We start from the raw sequence: 19881 nt of genomic DNA, 5'->3' as shown, positions 1-19881 counted from the left end.
TCGACTGGGCACTGGACATTGGACACTGACAAAGAGTAAACAGATATGACCTTGTTGAATTCACCCTATGCACATGCAGCTAACATTCAATAAAAACTAAAAACAAGTGATAATGCAGATCTACAAAGTACTTTGAATGGTTTCTTTCTTCCTGGATTTCTGCCCTGTAAGTTCCAATTATCCCAGATTCCTTCAATTCTTAACTCTGTTCCTTAACTCATCTTCAACTCAGGAAAATTATTGTGTTCTGCTTATGATCCTCTTTCCCGCATCAAGATCTGGAAAGCTCCTTTAGGCAGTAAATGAGGGTCACCTTGTTTCTCTTAGAATCACAGTCCTTTTTTGACTTTAGTCTACTTCTTGAAAACCATTGTTTTTAACATTTTGTCCTGTTTTCTAGGTGCTTACTATGGAATTATCATTCTAGTACTTCCATTATGCCCAGAAGCAAAATTCCCTGTACGTCACTTTAAATTTTATTTTGGAGGAGTTCCCCTTGTGGCGCAGGGGAAACGAATTCAACTAGGAACCATGAGGTTGCTGGTCCGATCCCTGGCCTCGCTGTTGAGTGGGTTAAGGATCTGGCGTTGCTGTGAGCTGTGGTGTAGATTGAAGATGTGGCTCGGATCTGGCATTGCAGTGGCTGTGGTGTAGGCTGGCAGCTACAGCTCTGATTTGAGCCCTAAGCCTACAAACCTCCATATGCCATGGGTGCAGCCCTAAAAAGACAAAAGTCAAAAAAAAATTTTATTTTGGAGATAGCAGTTTAGTCACTGGATATAATATTCTTGTTAATTCAATATTGGTTATTCTTTAATTCATAAAATAATGGTGACAATTCCATTTGCATGTTAGAAGTTACTTATATAATTAAATATTTTATACAGGCAGATATGATTATTATTTCATGCATAAAAGTAAAAATTCAGTATTCAAATTTTATCTTAAATGAAAATTTTAATTAAACTATAGCTTATTTGTATTATCAACACATAGCATAGATTTTAGTTATACTAAAACTCTTTCCTATGTAAAAACCATGAGGTATAAAATAAGATAAAGGGATGTAATGTACAGCACTGGGAATACAGCCAATATTTTATAATAACTTTAAATGAAATATAATCTATAAAAATATTAAATCACTAATTGTACACCTGAAACTAATATTGTTGTTAATCAACTATACTTCAATAAAACAAAACTCTCCTAAGACTGTTTAAAAATTTTAAACATTTTGTTTAAACACAAGTTATTATAAACATACAGCAGAGGAAATCTGTTTCCCCCTATTATTAAAGCGTAATTCTAAATCACTAAATAAATAATTAATCCAATAGCAAAAATTTAAACATGAGTGTATAATTTTCAAAGGCCTATGCGTATTAGTTGAAAAGAAGCACATCTAAAACTACCACAGAAAAGAAAGTGGTAGTAAGATATGGTATTTAATAAAATTCTAGACCCTGTGGCTTGGATGTTTAATGGTTGTACTGTATTTATTTGTGGAAATGACAGAGCACTCTCTTTATTTTCAAACGAAGTCAGATCACAAAATGCCACTTGATGTTAGAAATCTGCATATTTTGGTCTGGCATGATTTCTTCCATACAGATTTCAGTTTGATGGCCACTAGAAGAGATTAAAATACACAATGAAAAATAAATTCAAGCAAAATATACATAAGGAAAAATTTTTACAAACTACAAATTCTCTGAGAAAAGCCTCAGAGGCAGAAAGCTTTTTTATACAAAAACAAATGTATAAAGAGCTATAAATGCTATTCTAAGTTAAAGCAAAGTCTCATTCAGATAGAAGCTGGATATGAGAAGCCCTATTATCAAATAAATCCTACCTGGGGATAAATACGTCAAAAATATATATTTTTTATATGGGTTAGGCAACAAACACTGTAAGCAGAAAGAATCTGTAGAAACCAAAAATAATCTGGAGAAAGGGTAAATGCTGAATATAATGGATGTGACAGAGATGTTTAAACCTAAGGATTTTTCTTTCCAAGCCTTATGGTCTGTGACTGACTGAGAAAATATGTTGTACGCATCGGTTGAGTGTTTCAAGACTTGAAATGCCCCAAAGTGTAGTGAACAAGAGGGACAGATAAGTGAAAATGGAAAGATTACATATATCAGTATCACCAGGAATATAACCTTAAATTAGTATTTCAGGATATTTTTAATATCCATGAATCTGATAATGATATAATTAAGAGAAAAATTTGGTTACAGAAATTTTAAACAGACAAGAATGAAAACAAAAAAATACTTTTTCAAACTTTTCACAACGGGGTGTTCTAGCTTCATCCTGCATCTTCTGTTCTACTGGGCACAATCCATGTCAATAAATGTATAGTCTCAGGCCTTTATTTTTATCCCAAATCATTTAAGTTGTACAAATACTGCTGTCATGTTTTTTTTTTCCCCCCCTGAGGCCAAAGATCAACTTAAACATACATAAAACAAGAGGAGAGTATTTGTTGGGATGAAGCTTATAACACAACAATTTGCAAAAGATAAAAGAGAGAAAAGGTGAAAGAAAGATCAGTCCAGTATAAAGCAATATTATTCTATGTGGCCTGGTTTGGGTGTTAGAGAAATTGAGAGTAAACATTTATGTTCACTTGTAACAATTTGATATTGTTGTTACATTTTGATTGCATATTACAGAATGATCACGCCACAAAGGTTTAGAAATTAAACCAAACAAAATCAATCAAAATTATCTTAGACCACATCTGAGAAGCAAGGAAAGCTTGAACTTTAATAAGAGATACTACACATCTTGGTCAACATATACAACAAACACTAGGGTAGGGTTTTCACAGTAGCTCCTTGTTATTACTGTTACTTTTTGGTGGGTGGTGAGAAGCCCTTTAGCATGGTGCGTACTGCGTACTTTGGACCATTGAGCCCCTGGTGGTCTTTTTTTGGGAAAAGAGTGTATTTTTCTTTTACAGGGTATCAGAACTTTCATGATGGCCTAGTACTGTCAAAAGAAAATATCTGGATGTCCTGAAGACAGACAATTCCAGAATTTTTATGTTAAGGACAATGAATACTAAGTACCAGCCCGAGCTCAGGCTGTTCATGGATCATGCATTTTATTTTTCATATCTATATTTATTTGAGAGACATTTCAGTTGTCTCCAAAAGCTCAAGTAAGTTGGTAGGATAACTGATAAGATTTTGTAGCTGTTTCCATAAGAAATATCTGGTAGCCCAAGAAAGAAATGGGAACTTGTTAATGGAAAACCCTAAATGAGAGAGATCAATGAAAGTCATGAAAGTCATGATAGGAGATCAATGGCACATGATAACTACACTGGAAAAGGGATCGAAAGACTAACCAAACTAATTAGGTGAAAATAAATCAGGAGTTAAAGAGTTCAGACGTGGTGGCAATTGTCATACACTATAGAAGGTGTGTCTCAGGAATCAATGGTCCCTTTTCTTCCACATTCCACATTATTAAACTTTGCTAAGGGAGAATTGTGCAGATGTAAAATATATTGTGTAAGCATATCTTAATGCATGTCAGAGAGGCCATGATTATAGGGAAGGGATTACAAACACTGGTGCGTCAGCAAAGGAGAAGCTATGTAAGATATTTAAGGCAGAACAATAATTCCGTAAAGTGCAGATCACAGGTTTCTATGTGGCAATATGTAAACTCCCTTGATGATGCAAAGACAAAGGAAAACAAAGCTACTGGGCTGAACTATGATTCCTAACATGCATTTACTTCAGAAACTCTGGGAGGAGGAGGAACCACAGAAGGAAGATCACGACAGCCGGAAGAGGAAAGGAAGCTACTTTCTTTCACACTAATATAACCTCAATTCTCTTTAGAGCAGCAAGGAAGCCACTTCAAATTTTACCACTCTAAATATACTTGCAGTTAGGGGTGGTCAGTGACTCAATTTTGATCAAAGAACAGGAAGTGGGTGTTTCCAGTCTGACATGTAAAGAGCTTGGAAAACATCACTCTCATCCTCACAACCAGAAGAATTCTGAACAAACAAAATCAACAACTTTCTTAAATCCATCAGAGAACTGAGATCACAGGGCCAAGTGCTGTGCTGAAAACTAATGAGACAAACAATGCTGCTGGAGGCAATACTAGGAGAAACATTTCAACTTTAATGGATAAATTAGCTTCAAAGTTAAAAAAATCTTAGGGTTGATGGGGAATCATAGAGAGGCCTTCATATTTCCCTGATTGAAAATTAAGAGAAAAAAAAAAAATCTCCCTTTGCTTCCAGCAATTGGAGGGGAAAAATTCTCATTTTGAAATACCTATTGCTCTCTGGTCTCCTTAACAGGCCATGCCCTCAAGGGAAAAATGTTTTATCAGGACCTAACCAATTTGGGTTTTATCAAACCCTAACTGACCAAGGGGAAAATAAATGCCCAAATCCAAATCACTCTACATCGGGTGGGGAAAATACCCAAATACAGTTCCCAATATCCTTCTTCTCTCAGATATGGGGAAGGGTAGGCAAATAGTAGTTGAGAAAGTCACATTCCAGGGACCCAGACTCACTAAAAGACTGAAACCTAATCAGAGGAATATAATGTGCTTCTTTTTCCTCACAACTTAAGACCACACCAATACGTCACATCTACTATATAATATCAGGGGAATCCTACTTCAAGAAGTACAAGACTTATACTCTATTTAAGAAAGAGTCTCTAGGACAACCCAAAGACAAGAGGGGGGACAAAAATAAGGACATCAGAATAAATTTTTACCTGACCATTCAGCTACAGCAAACAGAAAAAACAGCCTAAAATCCTAGCCAGAAAAGTGGAAAGCCTAAAGGCCTATGTTTCTCAGTTTCTGTTACTCAAATACCTCATTTCTGGCTCTCAACAAAAAAATTATAAATACATGCAGAAAAGCAATGAAATAAAGCAAACAAAAAAGCAGCCTGGGAGTTCCCGTTGTGGTGCAGTGGTTAACAAATCCGACCAGGAACCATGAGGTTTCGGGTTCAATCCCTAGCCTTGCTCAGTGGGTTAAGGATCCAGTGTTGCCGTGAGCTATGGCGTAGGTTGCAGATGCAGCTCAGATCTGACGTTGCTGTGGCTCTGGCGTAAGCCGGTGGCTACAGGTCTGATTAGACCCCTAGCCTGGGAACCTCCATATGCCACAGGAGAGCCAAGAAAAAAAAATTTAAAAAGCAGCCTGAAGAGACAAAGCAAGTATCTGATTCAGATTCAAATGGCAGAAATTTTGGAATGATCAAACTGAGAATTTAAAATAATTATGATTAATATATTAAGAGCACTAATGAAGAAGGAGGACAAGATGCAAGAATACATGGGCACCGTAAGGGTGAAATGGAAACTCTAAGAGTCAAAAGCAAACACTAGAAATCTAAAATGTTGTAGCACAAATTAAAAATACCTTATCAGACACAACTTAGAATAGATTTACAAGGAGGTCCTGCTAAATAGCATTGAGAACTATGTCTAGATACTCAGGTTGCAACAGAAGAAAGGGTGGGGGAAAAACTGTAATTGTAATGTATACATGTAAGGATAACCTGACCCCCTTGCTGTACAGTGGGAAAATTAAAAAAAAAAAATTAAAAATACCACTGATGGGCTCAGTGGTAGATTGGACATGGTGGAGAAAAGAATCAGAGTGCATGAACAATATATCAAAAGAAATTGTCTAAAAAACAAACCAAAAAAAAGAAAAAGGCTGAAAAAGAGGGGGAATCAAATACTCAAAAACTGTGAAACAACAAGTATAAAAAAAATTCTATCAATAATTAATAACTTACCAAAAGGGAAAGCACCAGGCCCAGATAGGTCCAATGGTCAATTCCATCAAACACTTAAAAAAGAAATTACGCCTGTGCTCTACAATCTCTTGCAGAAAATAGAAGCAAATGGAAAAGTTCCTAACTTATTCAATGAGGCCAGAATTCCTCTAATACCTAAACTAAAGACATTACGTGAAACAAAATGGCAGGCTATTATTTCTCAGAGCATAGAAATAAAAATCCTCAACAAAATGTGAGCAAATTGATCCAGCAATGTATATACAGAATGACATACCATGACAAAATGGGATTTATCCCAGGTAGGCCAGGCTAATTCAACACCTGAAAATCAATTACTGTAATCCATCACAATAGAAAAATCACACACTCATATCACTAGATGTAGGAAAAGCATTTGACAGAATCCAGCACTTGCTTATGATTAAAAAAAAAAAAAAAAGACAAGACTCCTGGCAAAGTAGGAATAAAGGGGAACTGTCTCAACTTAAAAAAAGAACACCTAGGAGTTCCCATTGTGGCGCAGTGGTTTACCAATCCGACTAGGAAGCATGAGGTTGCGGGTTCATTCCCTGGCCTTGCTCAGTGGGTTAATGATCCAGCATTGCCATGAGCTATGGTGTGGGTTGCAGACTTAGCTTGGATCCCGAGTTGCTGTGGCTCTGATATAGGCCAGTGGCTACAGCTCTGATTAGACCCCTAGCCTGGGAAACTCCATATGCTGTAGGAACGGCTCAAGAAAAAGGCAAAAAGACAAAAAAAAAAAAAAAAAATGAAAAAAAAGAAAAAAAGAAAATAAAAATGAACATCTATAAGACACCTCCAGCTAACATCATATTTAATAAGTAACTAGATGCTTTCCATATAATATTGGGAACAAGTCAGGAATGTACCTTCTCACCACTATTCAACATCATACTGGAAGAACTAGCTAATGAAATGTAAAACAAGAAAATGAAATAAAAGTTATATACATTAAGAAGGAAGAAATAAAACTGTCACTTCACAGATGACATCACATCATCTATGTAGAAAATCCTAATGAATCTACACTATCAAAAAACACAAAGAATTCTGTTACTATTAAATGATTAGGCAAGGTTGTAAGATATAAATTTAATATAGAAAGGTCACTTGACTTTCTATATGCTAGCAATGAACAATTTGAACTTGAAATTCAAATTTGAACACGGTTTGAATGCAGAACACTATTTAAATTAGTACCAAAGGTGGAGAGAAGAAACACTTAGGTATATGTCTACAAAAGATGTACAGAATCTGGACGAAGAAAGCTGCAAAACTCTGATGAAAAAAATCAAAGATGATCTAAATAAATGTAAGAATTTCAATGTTCATTTACAGAAAAACAATACTATGATGTTAGTTCTTTCCAAATTGATCTATAGATTCTGCCTAATACCATCAAAATTCCAACAAGTTACTTCATGGATTTTGACAAACTGATTCTAAGTTTTACATGGAAAAACAAAGACCCAGAATTGCTAACACAACACTGAAGGAGAGAAGACTGATACTGTCTGACCTCAAGATTTACTATAAAGCTACAGTAAATCAAGGCATTATGGTACTGACAAAAGAACAAGTAAATATTTTATTTAATGGAACAGAATAGAGAGTTCAGAAACAGACCCACATAAATAATCAAAAGATACTTGACAAAGGCAATACAATATAGAAAGGATAGTCTGATCAACAAATGGCACAGGATCAACTGGAACACCACTCTCCAAATGTAAAGTGCATAACTGTGAAACTTCTAGAAGATAACACATGAGAAAAATCTATGTGACTTTGGATTTGGCAATGAGTTTTTAGATACACCAAAAGCATGATCCAGGAAAGAAGTGATTGATTAGTCAGGCTTCGTTAAAATTAAAAACTTACACTATGAGAAAGACACTATTAGATGAATGAAAACACAAAGTATAGATAGGGATAAAATATTTGCAAAACACATAGAGAGAACTGGTATCCAAAATACACAAACAACTTTTAAAACTCAATAATAAAAGAAAGCACCTTAATTAAAAAATGGCAAAAGATCTGAACAGACACCTTACCAAAAAAGGTATACAGATGGCAGATAAACGTATGAAAATATTATCAATAGTATATGTCACCAAGAAATTGCAAATTAAAACAATGGGATATCACTATGCAACTGTCTAAATAGCTAAAATCCCCAAACACTGGTAATATTAAATGTTGGCAAGGATGTGAAGTGACAGGAACTCACCTATTGCTGGTGGGAATGGAAATTGACACAGCTACTTTGGAAGATGGTTTTGACAGTACCTACACATAGTTTTACCATATGATCCAGCAATTGTGCTCCTAGGTATTTCCCCAAATGAGTTGAAAACTTATGTCCACATAAAAACCTACACATGAATGTTTATAGCAGCTTTATTGATGACTACCAAAAACTGTAAGCAACCAAGATATCTTTCAATAGGTGAATGAATACAATGTGGTACATCTATACAATGGATGAAAATAAATGATACAACAAATAAAAGAAATGATAAAAAGACATGAGTTATCAAACCATGAAAAGATATGAAGGAAACCTAAATGTCTGTTACTAAGTGAAAGAAAGCAGTCTGAAAAACTACATACTGTAAGACTCTAACCATATAACATTCTGGAAAAGGCAAAATTATAGCGATAGCAGAAAGATTAGTGATTGCCAGTGGCTTGAGAGGGGCCAGGGAAGAGGGAAGGGATGAATATGTGGTGCACATGAGACTGTATGATAATCTCTTGTATGCTGTTGCAATAGTAAATAATAGTATATATTGTTTATATGCTATCTGAATATGTATGTTTTGTGTGTCAGGTGTTGACATGCACATATTTATTTGAAGTGTACATTTTTAAACGTTTTGATATGTGTACTCCCATGAAACCATCACCACAACCAAGACAGTATATACATATATATAAGAAGGTTATTTTCCTGATCGAAAGGAACTGATTCAGCAGGCATATTTTTTTTGCCCTTTGTCCTACACCTTTTTCTTTTAGAATGTGGACACAATCTCTATCTACATAGAAGACTTTGTGAGAATAAAAGTCATGTGGAAAGTGTGAAGGATCATCAAGACAGAAGGAACCGGAGACTTCTTTGGTGATAGCTGAAACCACCCTATCAATCCTAGACTATCCAGGTCAAGAATTCTCATTTGGAGGAAAAAAGGAGATACTCCTATTTGGTTAGACCACTGCAGGCGCTAGAGTGAGAAATTCTTAACTGACCCAGCTATTCATTAGTTTTGCCTATGAAATATTTTCTTTCGAAAAGAGAAACGACAGAAAAAAATCTTAATGATCAGAAATATAACTTTTCCCAAATCTTTCTGTAATGAAACATCTTAACCCTGGATAAGGCTAGGGGTCATTAAATAAGGGAAAAGAGGAATGGATGAAGAAAATTGGAGATTTTTACCCTGAAGAAAAGTCTGCATATGAAGGGTGGTAACAGTTATCCTCAAATATCTGAGGGACTTGCTGATGGATGGGCCATGGGATTTATGTCTTGTTATTAGAAATATAATTGGTACTATATGTAAAAGGCTCATGGGGGCAATATGAGGTGTTATGTGGAAGAACTTTTACATCCATGTCAATAGTATACAAAGACGGAATACGTTGTGATTAGTGCAGAGTTTTCTGATGTTGCACATGTTTGAGCCTAGGCTGGAAAACCATTTGGCAGGAGAGTTTGCGATTTATTTTCCAAATATTATAACCCCCAAATTTAAGTGAATGACTTTGGGCATTCAGATAACACATACAAAGGAAAAACAAGAGTCCAGAACTTGGAAGTTTCAAAGACCACACACACTCTTTTCATTAAACCACCGCATCTCCAGGAGACCACTAGCAAGGAGATTTAAATAACAGATGAGAATTCGATCAAAGGAATTTTAAGGTACCTCCCCAGACCGCAGTTACCGATTTATCAAAAGAAAGGGAATGAACAAAACTTAGAGTATGACATAAATAAAAAAGGAAGATGTCTTTTGGATTGAAGGATCTGTTCATTTCAGCGGGGTCTCAACACTTACTAGGAGACCTGGCTCTGGAACAGGGGCAGGTCTTGCAAACCGTTTCCTAAATTTCATCTTCCTTTTTCTTAGGTTTTGCATACGTTCAACACGTTTATCTGTGGACTTTCGGGAAAATTAAAAGGAAAGAAAACTTTTTACAACATTAACAACATAGCATGCTGACATTATTTTCCGTTTCTGTCAATTAAAAAACATGAACACAATCAGTGCCCATGGCTTACATGTCAGACAAAAAACGTTTTTCAAGTGGGTGGCTTACAGATGAAGAAAACACTTTGAAGCTTCAGCAAAGTTTTCAAATGAAACTATTTACTCTTGTTTTCCACTTCACTAACTGGCACAATTACATAGATCTAAGACTCACAGATATTTATCTTTACTTTAGTTTAAAGGGAATGTTCATTTAAAAACCCCAAAGAGATGTTTCTCTATGGCAGTAAGAAAACAAAATCCATGAACTCTTTAGTTTTCTTGAATGCTGCGTCACACAGATTTTTATGGCCCCACTGTACAGCATCTATAAGTCTCAGATATCTAGGGGATCAAACTAGAATGCTTTGAAGATAACAAAATAGAGTAGTAGAGTAGAAAGGATAGGAATAACAGGAACTTTTTCCACTGCCAGTGTGAGTGAAATTGGTACCAATGCTTTGAAAACAATGCAGCATTAGTTTACAACAAAGAAGACATTGGGAGTTCCTGTCGTGGTGCAGCGGAAAACAAATCCGACTAGGAACCATGAGGTTGCGCTTTCTATCCCTCACCTCACTTAGTGGGTTAAGGATCCGGCATTGCTGTGCCTGGGGGACCAACTAGACCCCCAGCCTGGGAACCTCCATATGCCTTGGATACGGCCCTAAAAAAAAAAAAAAATGATTTCCCTAGGATCCAGCCAATTTACTCTTGCTCAAATAATCAACTGAAACACTTGTTTGTGGGTAAAAAAAATATATTCCAGAAGGTTCCCAGTAGCACTGGTCATTATAGGTAAGTATAGAAACAACCCAATGTCCATCACAGGAGAAAGGATTAATGCACTGCAATATGTGCCACAATAAAACATTAAATAACAGTGAAAACAAAGGAATTATAATCTTAGAAAACAATGTGAAGAAGAAAGAATAAATCATACAATGCATTCTGTGTGATCCTTTGTCTATAAAGTTCAAAAGTAAATACTATACTTTTAGAAACACATATGTGTCAAACTATTAAAGTAAAAGATTAGATTGATAAAAATAAAGCTCGAGTTAGTGGTTACCTCTGGGAGACATGTAGAGAGGTTGAGTAGGGAAGTAGTCCTAAGTAAGTTCAAGGATGCTCATGTTTATATTTTATCATCTTATAAATTATATGTGCTACATACATTCTTGTGTATGTACCAAATATTACAGTTAAAAAAAAACTATAAATGATTTAGGTTATCCTAGTTATGATTTATTCTGATAGTTGTCACAAGATCTCAGAGTCCCAAGAAAGATAACACAAAAGTGTCTGGCTAATAAAATTTCTGTCATTGTAGGGACCACCAAAACATAGAGGAACAAGACAAAGTCACACTTTTCAAAAAACCAGAATTATTTATTTAAACATTACCTGATTTTCAGTTATGCGTGAAGGATGATGCCATTTTGAGCCTTCCTACATAACATGTAAAATTAAAAAATAAAAGTCATGCGCACACAGAAAAATCAACTGTTATAACAGGAAGCCTATGCTACTGTTTTGTATATTCGTAATAAATGCTTATTATCTCAACAGCAAGAGGCAGAATCAGAATCAAAACACCAAGGTAAAAATCAAGGTGGAAGATGAAATAGTATTGTGAGAAAAAGGAATCAGCTATAAACATTACCAAGAACATGTAATGATACACTCTTCCTGAGAAGGCAAGTGTGTACAAGAAATCCACAAATCCATGTTTCTGTTGCTATTGACTTCAATGGTGCCACACTTAGGAAAATGGTCTTTAACATGGCTTTCCAAAGCCTGGAAAAGCTGGGGTGATTGAACAACCCCACCCGGTGATAGGGCTTTCTTAAGAACAAGAAGTTTGGCTGTTAAATTTATGGGATTCCCACAGCTTCTCCTAATTTCTAAATGTATCTTAAACCTCCCCCCTTCCTCTAATTTTAATCCAATTGTTTAACTCAAAGACCCAAAAGCAATCTCCTCCCCATTTGAATATTGTCATGCTGGGTCAATAAGTCATTCAACAAACTGGATTGTACCTGCCTGGCCCCTAGCAGGAACGGGATGGGGCTGTTCCTCATCCAGGTGAGTCCCGCCGCCCAGAATCTAGTCTGCCTCCATCACCCTGGATTACCCAACTCCAAAGCACGACCCAGGCCAGGGTGGCCGTCGCAGGGCTTAGGGCGGCGGAGGACTCACGGGGTTGACTTGGACAGCCTCGTCATCCCTCCAGCGAAGGCACATTGCTGCAGAGCCTCGCAGCTCCGGGGCGCCCACTGCCCAAGCTCCCTCCCCAAACCCCCAAGTCCGCCGCGCAGCACCACCTACCGCCCACGAGCCCCGCCCCGTCCCGTCCCGTCACAATTCACTTTATTCCCCCCCCCCCCCCCCCCGCAACCTTCCGATGGCTCCGCCTTGTCTTCCAATCCCAAAGCAGGGAAAACAAAGTAACTAGCCTCCGGAAAGCCTCTGGAATTAGGGTATCCAGTCACCACAATCCCTTATCCTTCGGGCTTTCTTGCTCAGACAGTCATGAAATACCAATTTTCCATCTTTCCAGTCCTCATCTTCCTGTTCTACAGGAGGTCCACTTCCCTTCTTAACACATCTAGCTTAGATTCCAGGGTGCCTCACTGCAGCCTATCGTCAGGGTTCTCAATTCCATTACGTCATTCTTCCATCAAGGTTTTCAGTTGGATCCATCCAACTGCTTGTCTTTTCCTGGTCAATAACCGGGCTGCTGCGCGGACAATCTTGACAATGGATATAGCACATTTTCATGATCAGCTCAAACGGGATCCTCACCGCTGCCTACCACTTGTTTTGTATTGCACTAGTTTTTGTTTGTTTTTTTCCCCTACTCTACAGGCTCTTTTTTAAACTGTCCTTCCTCTGTTAAATCTCTGACCCCATCGTCTCCCTGTCACTTTCAGCAGGACAACTTTTGTTTCACACTGATAATGGCTAACATTTGTATAGAGCTTATGCTCAATACTGTTAGATGACTTTATGCTTATTATCTCCTTAACTCCTTACAAAAACCCATCAAGGTAAATGTGTGCTTATTATCATCTGAGAAACAAGGCACTAATATGTTAAATAACTTGCCCTAGGTTACACAATTGAGCTGAGTTTTAAAGCCACAAGGTCTGCCTCCAGAACCTGTGCTTTCAATGATGTGCCTTGTCCCCTATGTACTTTTAAAAGCCCAGACTGGAGCTCCTTCAATTCCCTGCCACCTATAAGCCTAAAATGAGTATCCATGTAATTCTTTGCCCTGTAATCTTGTTGAAATTGAAAGAGTTGTTACCCCTCTTGTCTCAAATAAATCTCTTTGTTTCTGTTCCCATGACATTTCTCTCCTAGAAGCCTTCTCAGAGATCTCACTACAGATTATTTCCTCTTTGTCAACCTCTTTATATTGTCTCTTAAACATTTAAATGGTATATGCTCAAATCTTCCCCTCCTACAATAAACCAAAACCCTTTGAACAACTGCTAATTATTGCCAGTACCCTCTATTTATAATAAATATTCACAAGATTTGTCTATAATTCCCATCCCCTTTACATACAGTGTAATGTTTGGCTTGCTGCCACCTGTTTCAACTCACCTTATTGACACTTGTGGATGGAATTAAGATGGTGGAATAGAAGGACTGCAGCTCAACCTCTCTCCTAAAAACAACAAAATTCACAACCAAAGCCTGAGCAATCTCCACCCAAACAGACAGGAAACCTTAAAAAAGATATCCTACTCCAGAAGACAAAGAGGAGGCCACCATCAAGAGGTAGGAGGGGCGATTTCGCGGTATAAACAACCACATACCTCCCGGGTGGGAAGCTCCGCAGACTGGAAACTAACTGGTTCACAGAGACTCACCTACAGGAGTGAGAGTTCTGAGCCCCACATCAAACTCTCACGTGTGGGGATCTGGCACTGGGAGAAAGAGCCCCTGGAGCATCTGGCATTGAAGGCCAGTGGGGCTTGTGCACAGGAGCTCCACGGGACTGGGGGAAACAGAGACCCCATTCTTAAAGGGCGCACACAGACTTTCACGTGCACTGGGTCCCAGGGCAAAGCAAAGTCTCCATAGGAATCTGGGTCAAACCTGACTGCAGTTCTTGGAGGACTTCCTGGGAAAACAGGGGTGAATGTGGCTTGCTGTGAGGGAAGGACATTGGAAGCAAAGCTCTCGGGAATATTCAGCAGCAGTGCCTTTCTCTGGAGGTGGCCATTCTGGGAAAACCTGGCCCTACCCATCAGTCAGGCTGAGAAGCCCCAGGGCAAACAACAATCCAGGTGGGATCACAGCCCCGCCTCTCAGTAAACAGGCTGCCTAAAGACCCCTCAGGCACCCAGCTGCCTCTAATCCCATCCAGAGATTTATTGACACTTGTTTCAAAATGATCACTAAGGATGGTCCTGCTGAATCCAAGGAACACTTTTTATAACCACATGACTTTTGCAAAGTGTTAAAATCCCCAGAGAGATCTCTTGCTCATGATCACAACCCAGGAATTTATTTGAAATCCTATGCCTACTTTAATATACCATGTTCTCTTAAGAACACATGTTTTGGATACTTTTTATCATATATCTTGCTAGGTTCTAGGAATACAAAGATGAATGTAAGAAAGTCAGACAAACCAACAATAAAATTAATATAACAATGTGCTGTGAGCTATAGTAATGATACATGTTATGCAGCTATGCAGGAGTCTCAAAACTCTGAAAGTGAGGCATTCAAGAAGAATGCCAAGAAGCCTTTCCAGTGGAGGGGCCAGGCTGACCACTCTTGTTGGTTCCATTCTTCTGACTTTCTGCCCTTCCTTTGTCTTCCTGGAATGTTACTTTCACAGGTGGATTCACCTATAATCACCCGTAGTTGGTGTAACAGCCTTAGAGCAGGTGTAGGATAAGAATTTAGCATAAGGACAGACTCTGAAGGTGGATCTGGAAGTGTCTGAGGGGGACCTTACAGGATGTATAGGAGTTCACCAGGTAGCTAAAGTCAGAAAGAACATTCCTGATGGAGGCAGCAGCATGTCCAAAGGGCAGGGATCATGGATCAGTATCCTGAGTCTGAGGAATAGGTAACTACTGTCAAGTTACCGCTTTTTACTCATCACTTCTCATTGCCCTCTTTCCTCTCTTATTCCATATGGGGAAAAAAAAGCGAAACCAACACAAAGGCAAAAGTTGAAATAAAGGAGTTCCCCTTGTGGCTCAGTGGTTAACGAACCTGACGGACAAGCATCCATGAGGATGTGGGTTCGATCCCTGGCCTTGCTCAGTGGGTTAAGGATCCGGCGTTGCCGTGAGCTGTAGTATAGGTTGAAGAGGAGGCTCAGATCCAGCGTGGCTGTGGCTGTGGCACAGGCCAGAGGCTACAGCTCCCATTAGACTCCTAGCCTGGGAATCTCTATAAGCCTCAGGTGCAGTTCTAAAAAGAAAAAAAAAAAAAAAGTTGAAATAAAACAGTGATTAGATGGATTCAAGCACTATGGGACTTCCATAAAAGGATGTCTCAGAGTTACATGTCTGAGACTTATTATGAAGCAGGAATGGAACTCATGAGAGTCCAAATCCTGCCTTCACCTGCCTTCATTTGAAAACTTTGTGATCTTGGCTAATTATGGCACATGAGCCTCAATTCTCTTTTCCATATCTACAAAATGGTAATGATGATATCTATCAACATAGGATTGTAACAAGCATTAAAAATAATAAGTAAGGAAGGGATTGGATCCACTACCTGTCAGCTAATAGTACTGTCAGCTAGTAACTCAATAATGGTAGTTGTAGTTATATTTTAATGTAGATTACATTGTAGAATCATCCAAATGGAAAGAATCTTAGATCTCATCCAGTCCAATCTCCCCTCTGATGCTTTAACACTCCCTCCCGCCATCAATATGTTAACTTTGTGGCAGTCTCCCCTCCTACTTTTGATTAGATAATCAATAGGAAATTCATTCTAGACCATTCAATTTTTTGACACTTCTAGCTAGGTATTGGAATCTATTATTTCAACTCTAGTTCCCTCTTCAAGAGCCTCACAGAATAAACCTATTTTTCTCTATACGATGATAGGTTAGGGGAAGAGGATGAGAGTGTCAGAATCTGGAAGCTTGAAGGAGGGGAGCCCCACAACTAAGCATCAGACCTCTGAGGAAGGGAACACTGCCAAGGTGAACTACTACCCCAGGTAGATGGGATCCTTCAGAGTCAGGAATCAGAAACATTTTAGGAAGAGTTCCTTTCTGGAAAATGTCGGTATGATAAAGGAAGAGCAATAAAACCCAATTCTGGACATGTAAAAGGAACTTAGAATAGTTGCTGCTGGAGTCAGTTGCTACTGTCAGATGAAGCATCATTGCTAGGGTGACAGCAAGAAAACAGGTCTGAGTTCCACACTTCTCCCCTCCACCTGCATTCCAGTCTCCCTCCAACACCCCCTTTTGACTAAACCTACAAGGATGCCAAGTGGCTAAATTCCCAGCTCTTTTGCTTCTAAAGGAGATACAAATATACAGAGTCCCAGCCCTGGTTTAACAAAATAGAATCTGGGACAGTGGATTTAGAGCTGAAAGACAACAAATAAATTAGTGGCACAGCAGCCATCATACCCCAAATCACTTTGTAGCTCTTCACCCAAACATCTTTGAGAATGGGTTCAAATCTCGCCAGCTTAATCTGTATCACACTACAGTCAGCCAATGTCCTGCATAAGACCAAGAGTAAAGGGGACAGAGTATTCACTTTCTAAATCAGAACAGTATTTTGCATAAAAAAAAAATGCCTTTCCAAAAAATGAATGCAATTTAACTGTAAAATAAATTATGAAAACTCCTGAATATAAATGCAAGAGAATTAGTATTCCTGCTTGTTCATGTTTGATTCGAATAGAACTGCAGTTCTCTAAATAAACTACAGAAAATGCCACCATCTTGAAGAGTTAATAATTTTACATGAAAAACAAGTAAACAAATTGCCCTTCCCTTGTGCCTTGAAATGGGTACTGGGTTCAAATAAGTTTTACACATTCTGTGTTAAATCAAGTTAAATAAGTATATTTACTATAGGACTACACAAAACCTATAGTGTGCTAAAGTGATTATGAATTTCCAGAAGGGTATATATTATACAGTGTTTCTGTAATTTACTTCCTTGTGGGATCTCTTTCCAGTGTGCCATCTATAATCTCTTTCACTTTTATGTGGAAGATTTTAAAGATAGTAGTTTTTTCTGAATAAGTAAATATTATTTTATCTTACCTTAAGCATGACCTCATAATGTCATAAATTACATTGATAACTCAATAAAATATTTAAAAAAGATTTTTCCCACATGCAATTATTTGTCTCATTTTCTGTCTAGGCAAAATTTGCTGATTTTGTTTTATATCTTAAGTGGCTATTTCATAATGCAAGTAAAATTAGCCTGTTAGAGTGTTACCACACTGCAGCTGGTATTTTTATCCTCTTTCTTTGGGTATTTGATAAATATATACTAATGAAATCAGTGAAAGTAACATATCACTAATAAAGGCTATATCTATATTCTGTAAAACGTAATAAGATTATCGAATAGAGTATCTACACAGTTTTCCTTAGTTTAAATATTAAGGGTTTTTTTCTTTTCTTTTTTTTTTTGCAAATGAAATCATTTCAGCTTTGTGTCTCTTCAGCTTTCTTTTCTACCATCCCTAGTATTTCAAAACTTGCTTATTTAGCAGCTGAATTTATAGAAACATTTAAATATTTCATTCACATTTTTTTTAAAAAGCTTGTCAATGTTTGATGTGTCCATAATTAGATTTTATTTATAGTTTCCATAATTAGATTATTCATATATAGTGCAAGTTCTTAAAAAACTAACCTGTAAGCTTTCCCACATAAATGAAATAACTTGTACAATAATAAAAATGGAATACCAAAGATGATCTATCTTGTATCAATATTTACAGATTTTCTGTTTTTTTAGTTTGTTTTCTGGGTTTTCTTGGCTATGGAGTCTATTTGGAGGCATTAAGAAACTTATTTACTTTGATTTCAATATAGCTTTTTTTCAATTTGAAATTATTTTCCAAAGTAAATGGGAGGATTTTGATTAATTTATATGTTTAGGATTTTCCTATGGCTTTATTTTTTAAAAATAGCACAGCACATCTATGTCATCTGCTGACTAGTTCATCATATTATGTCATTCAAAGCTGTGATGAAAACCTTTCATGGAACAGGACTGAGATGAATAGTCTGCATCTCAGCACAGAAAGTTGCACTGAAGTTTCATCAACAATTATTTACCAGTACCTTTAGGTAGAATTGTTTATTCAATTATAAATTTACTTAAATTTGATGTCAGCTACTTCTGATTATATTATCTTGTCCACATTAATATCTTGAAATACTTCTTCAAATATATTTTTGGAATCTGATGGTGCTTTGTGCTACTAGCCCATATTTATGCTTGTTGTGCAAACTTCCTCCAAACTTAGTAATTGACTTAGATAAAATTCTAGAGTTAATACTGCATAAAGAAATCAATAAAGGAGTTAAACTAGAAAGAAAAAAAAAAACAATAGCATTTTTGCTGGACTGTTTTATATGTATTTCACAGGTGAGTGTATTAGTTTTCTATAGCTGCTGTAACAAATTACCAGAACCTTGGTGGCTTAGAACAGCAGAAGTTTATTTGTTTGCAGTTCTGAAGGTCAGAATTCTCAACTTGTCAGTTTGAGACTTTGCAAAGGTGGAGCAGGACTTTACTTTCTCCAGGGGCTTTCGGATAGAACCTGTTCCTTTGCTTTTTCAGCTTTTGGTGGCTGCTTGCATCCATTGGCTTGAAGCCACATCATTCCAACCTCAGCCTTCATCTTCACATGCCTTTCTCTTCCATGTATGTCTCATCTCTCTTTCTTATAAAGATGCTTGTGATGGTATGAAAAACTCATCTAGATAATCCAAAATAATTTCACCTCAAAATCCTAAATTTAATCACATCTTCAAAGACCCTTTCCCTAAATAAGGCATCATTCATTAAGTCCCAAGAATTAGAACATGGGCATATCTTTAAGAATAATTATTAACCTACCACAGATAATGTTGCCTTTGAATTTTGAATTGCATAGAGAAAAGGCATTGTACATATTTATCTTTAGGGTTACTGTGTATCTTAATCTGGCTCTGCATAGGGGTTAATTTCACCTGCTTTTCTTTGCCCCATGAGAACCTGCTTGTTCTTTCTACCACCTAGAGCTGTAGCTCCTCACCTTTGTGGTTAGAGCCATGGCCACACTTAACATGTCTCTGGGTCATTGGGCCATTGTAAGAAAAGAGATCATCCAGCTGCTGCAGTTAGAATGCTGAAAGTAACAAGTGACATCTTTTGCCATTATAATTGTGAGAAATTGTCTTTCACATTTCCTTCATTTCTTTTCCTTTTTCTTACTTTCTTTTTCCTTTTTTCTTTTTTTTAGGGCCACTCCTGTGGCATATGGAAGTTCTCAGGCTAGGGGTCGAATTGGAGCTACAGCTGCCAGTCTACACCACAACCACAGCAATGCCAGATTCGAGCTGCGTCCTTGACCTACACCAGAGCTCACAGAAATGAAGGATTCTTAATCCACTGAGAGGGGCCAGGAGTCAAACCTGCATCCTCGTGGATACTATTTGGATTCATTTCTGCTGAGCCAAAACAGGAACTCCTCTTTATTTCTTTATGGCATTTTAAATCTCATATTCCTTTTGGTATGATACATCATATGTCACTGTTTCTGGTC

At 37.4% G+C, this 19881-nt stretch overlaps 1 protein-coding gene across 1 annotated transcript; it reads right to left on the bottom strand.

Annotated features, from left to right (window-relative positions):
- On the bottom strand, positions 1474-18975 carry CCDC179 (coiled-coil domain containing 179). The gene is made up of 6 exons (XM_021085054.1): positions 18869-18975; positions 16737-16821; positions 13708-13803; positions 11500-11544; positions 9901-10005; positions 1474-1632 (listed from the first exon to the last, which is right to left on the bottom strand). Exons 1-6 carry the CDS (start codon positions 18973-18975, stop codon positions 1618-1620), a joined length of 453 nt encoding a protein of 150 aa, XP_020940713.1. The 3' UTR covers positions 1474-1617.

This window comes from Sus scrofa, chromosome 2 (assembly GCF_000003025.6).
Source record: "Sus scrofa isolate TJ Tabasco breed Duroc chromosome 2, Sscrofa11.1, whole genome shotgun sequence".
Classification (NCBI taxonomy): Eukaryota; Metazoa; Chordata; class Mammalia; order Artiodactyla; family Suidae; genus Sus; species Sus scrofa.
This window is presented reverse-complemented; position numbering and strand designations above follow the sequence as displayed.

What these genes read in the sequence shown, in the direction of transcription:
- CCDC179 (XM_021085054.1), bottom strand. Translation starts at nt 18,975, where the DNA reads ATGAAGGCTGAGGTTGGAATGATGTGGCTTCAAGCCAATGGATGCAAG. An exon ending in TCCGAAAGCCCCTGGAGAAA is followed by an intron (nt 16,822 to 18,868) that starts GTAAAGTCCTGC and finishes GGTCTTATGCAG; the next exon opens with GACATTGGCTGACTGTAGTG. An exon ending in CACGCATAACTGAAAATCAG is followed by an intron (nt 10,006 to 11,499) that starts GTAATGTTTAAA and finishes TTTTCCCGAAAG; the next exon opens with TCCACAGATAAACGTGTTGA.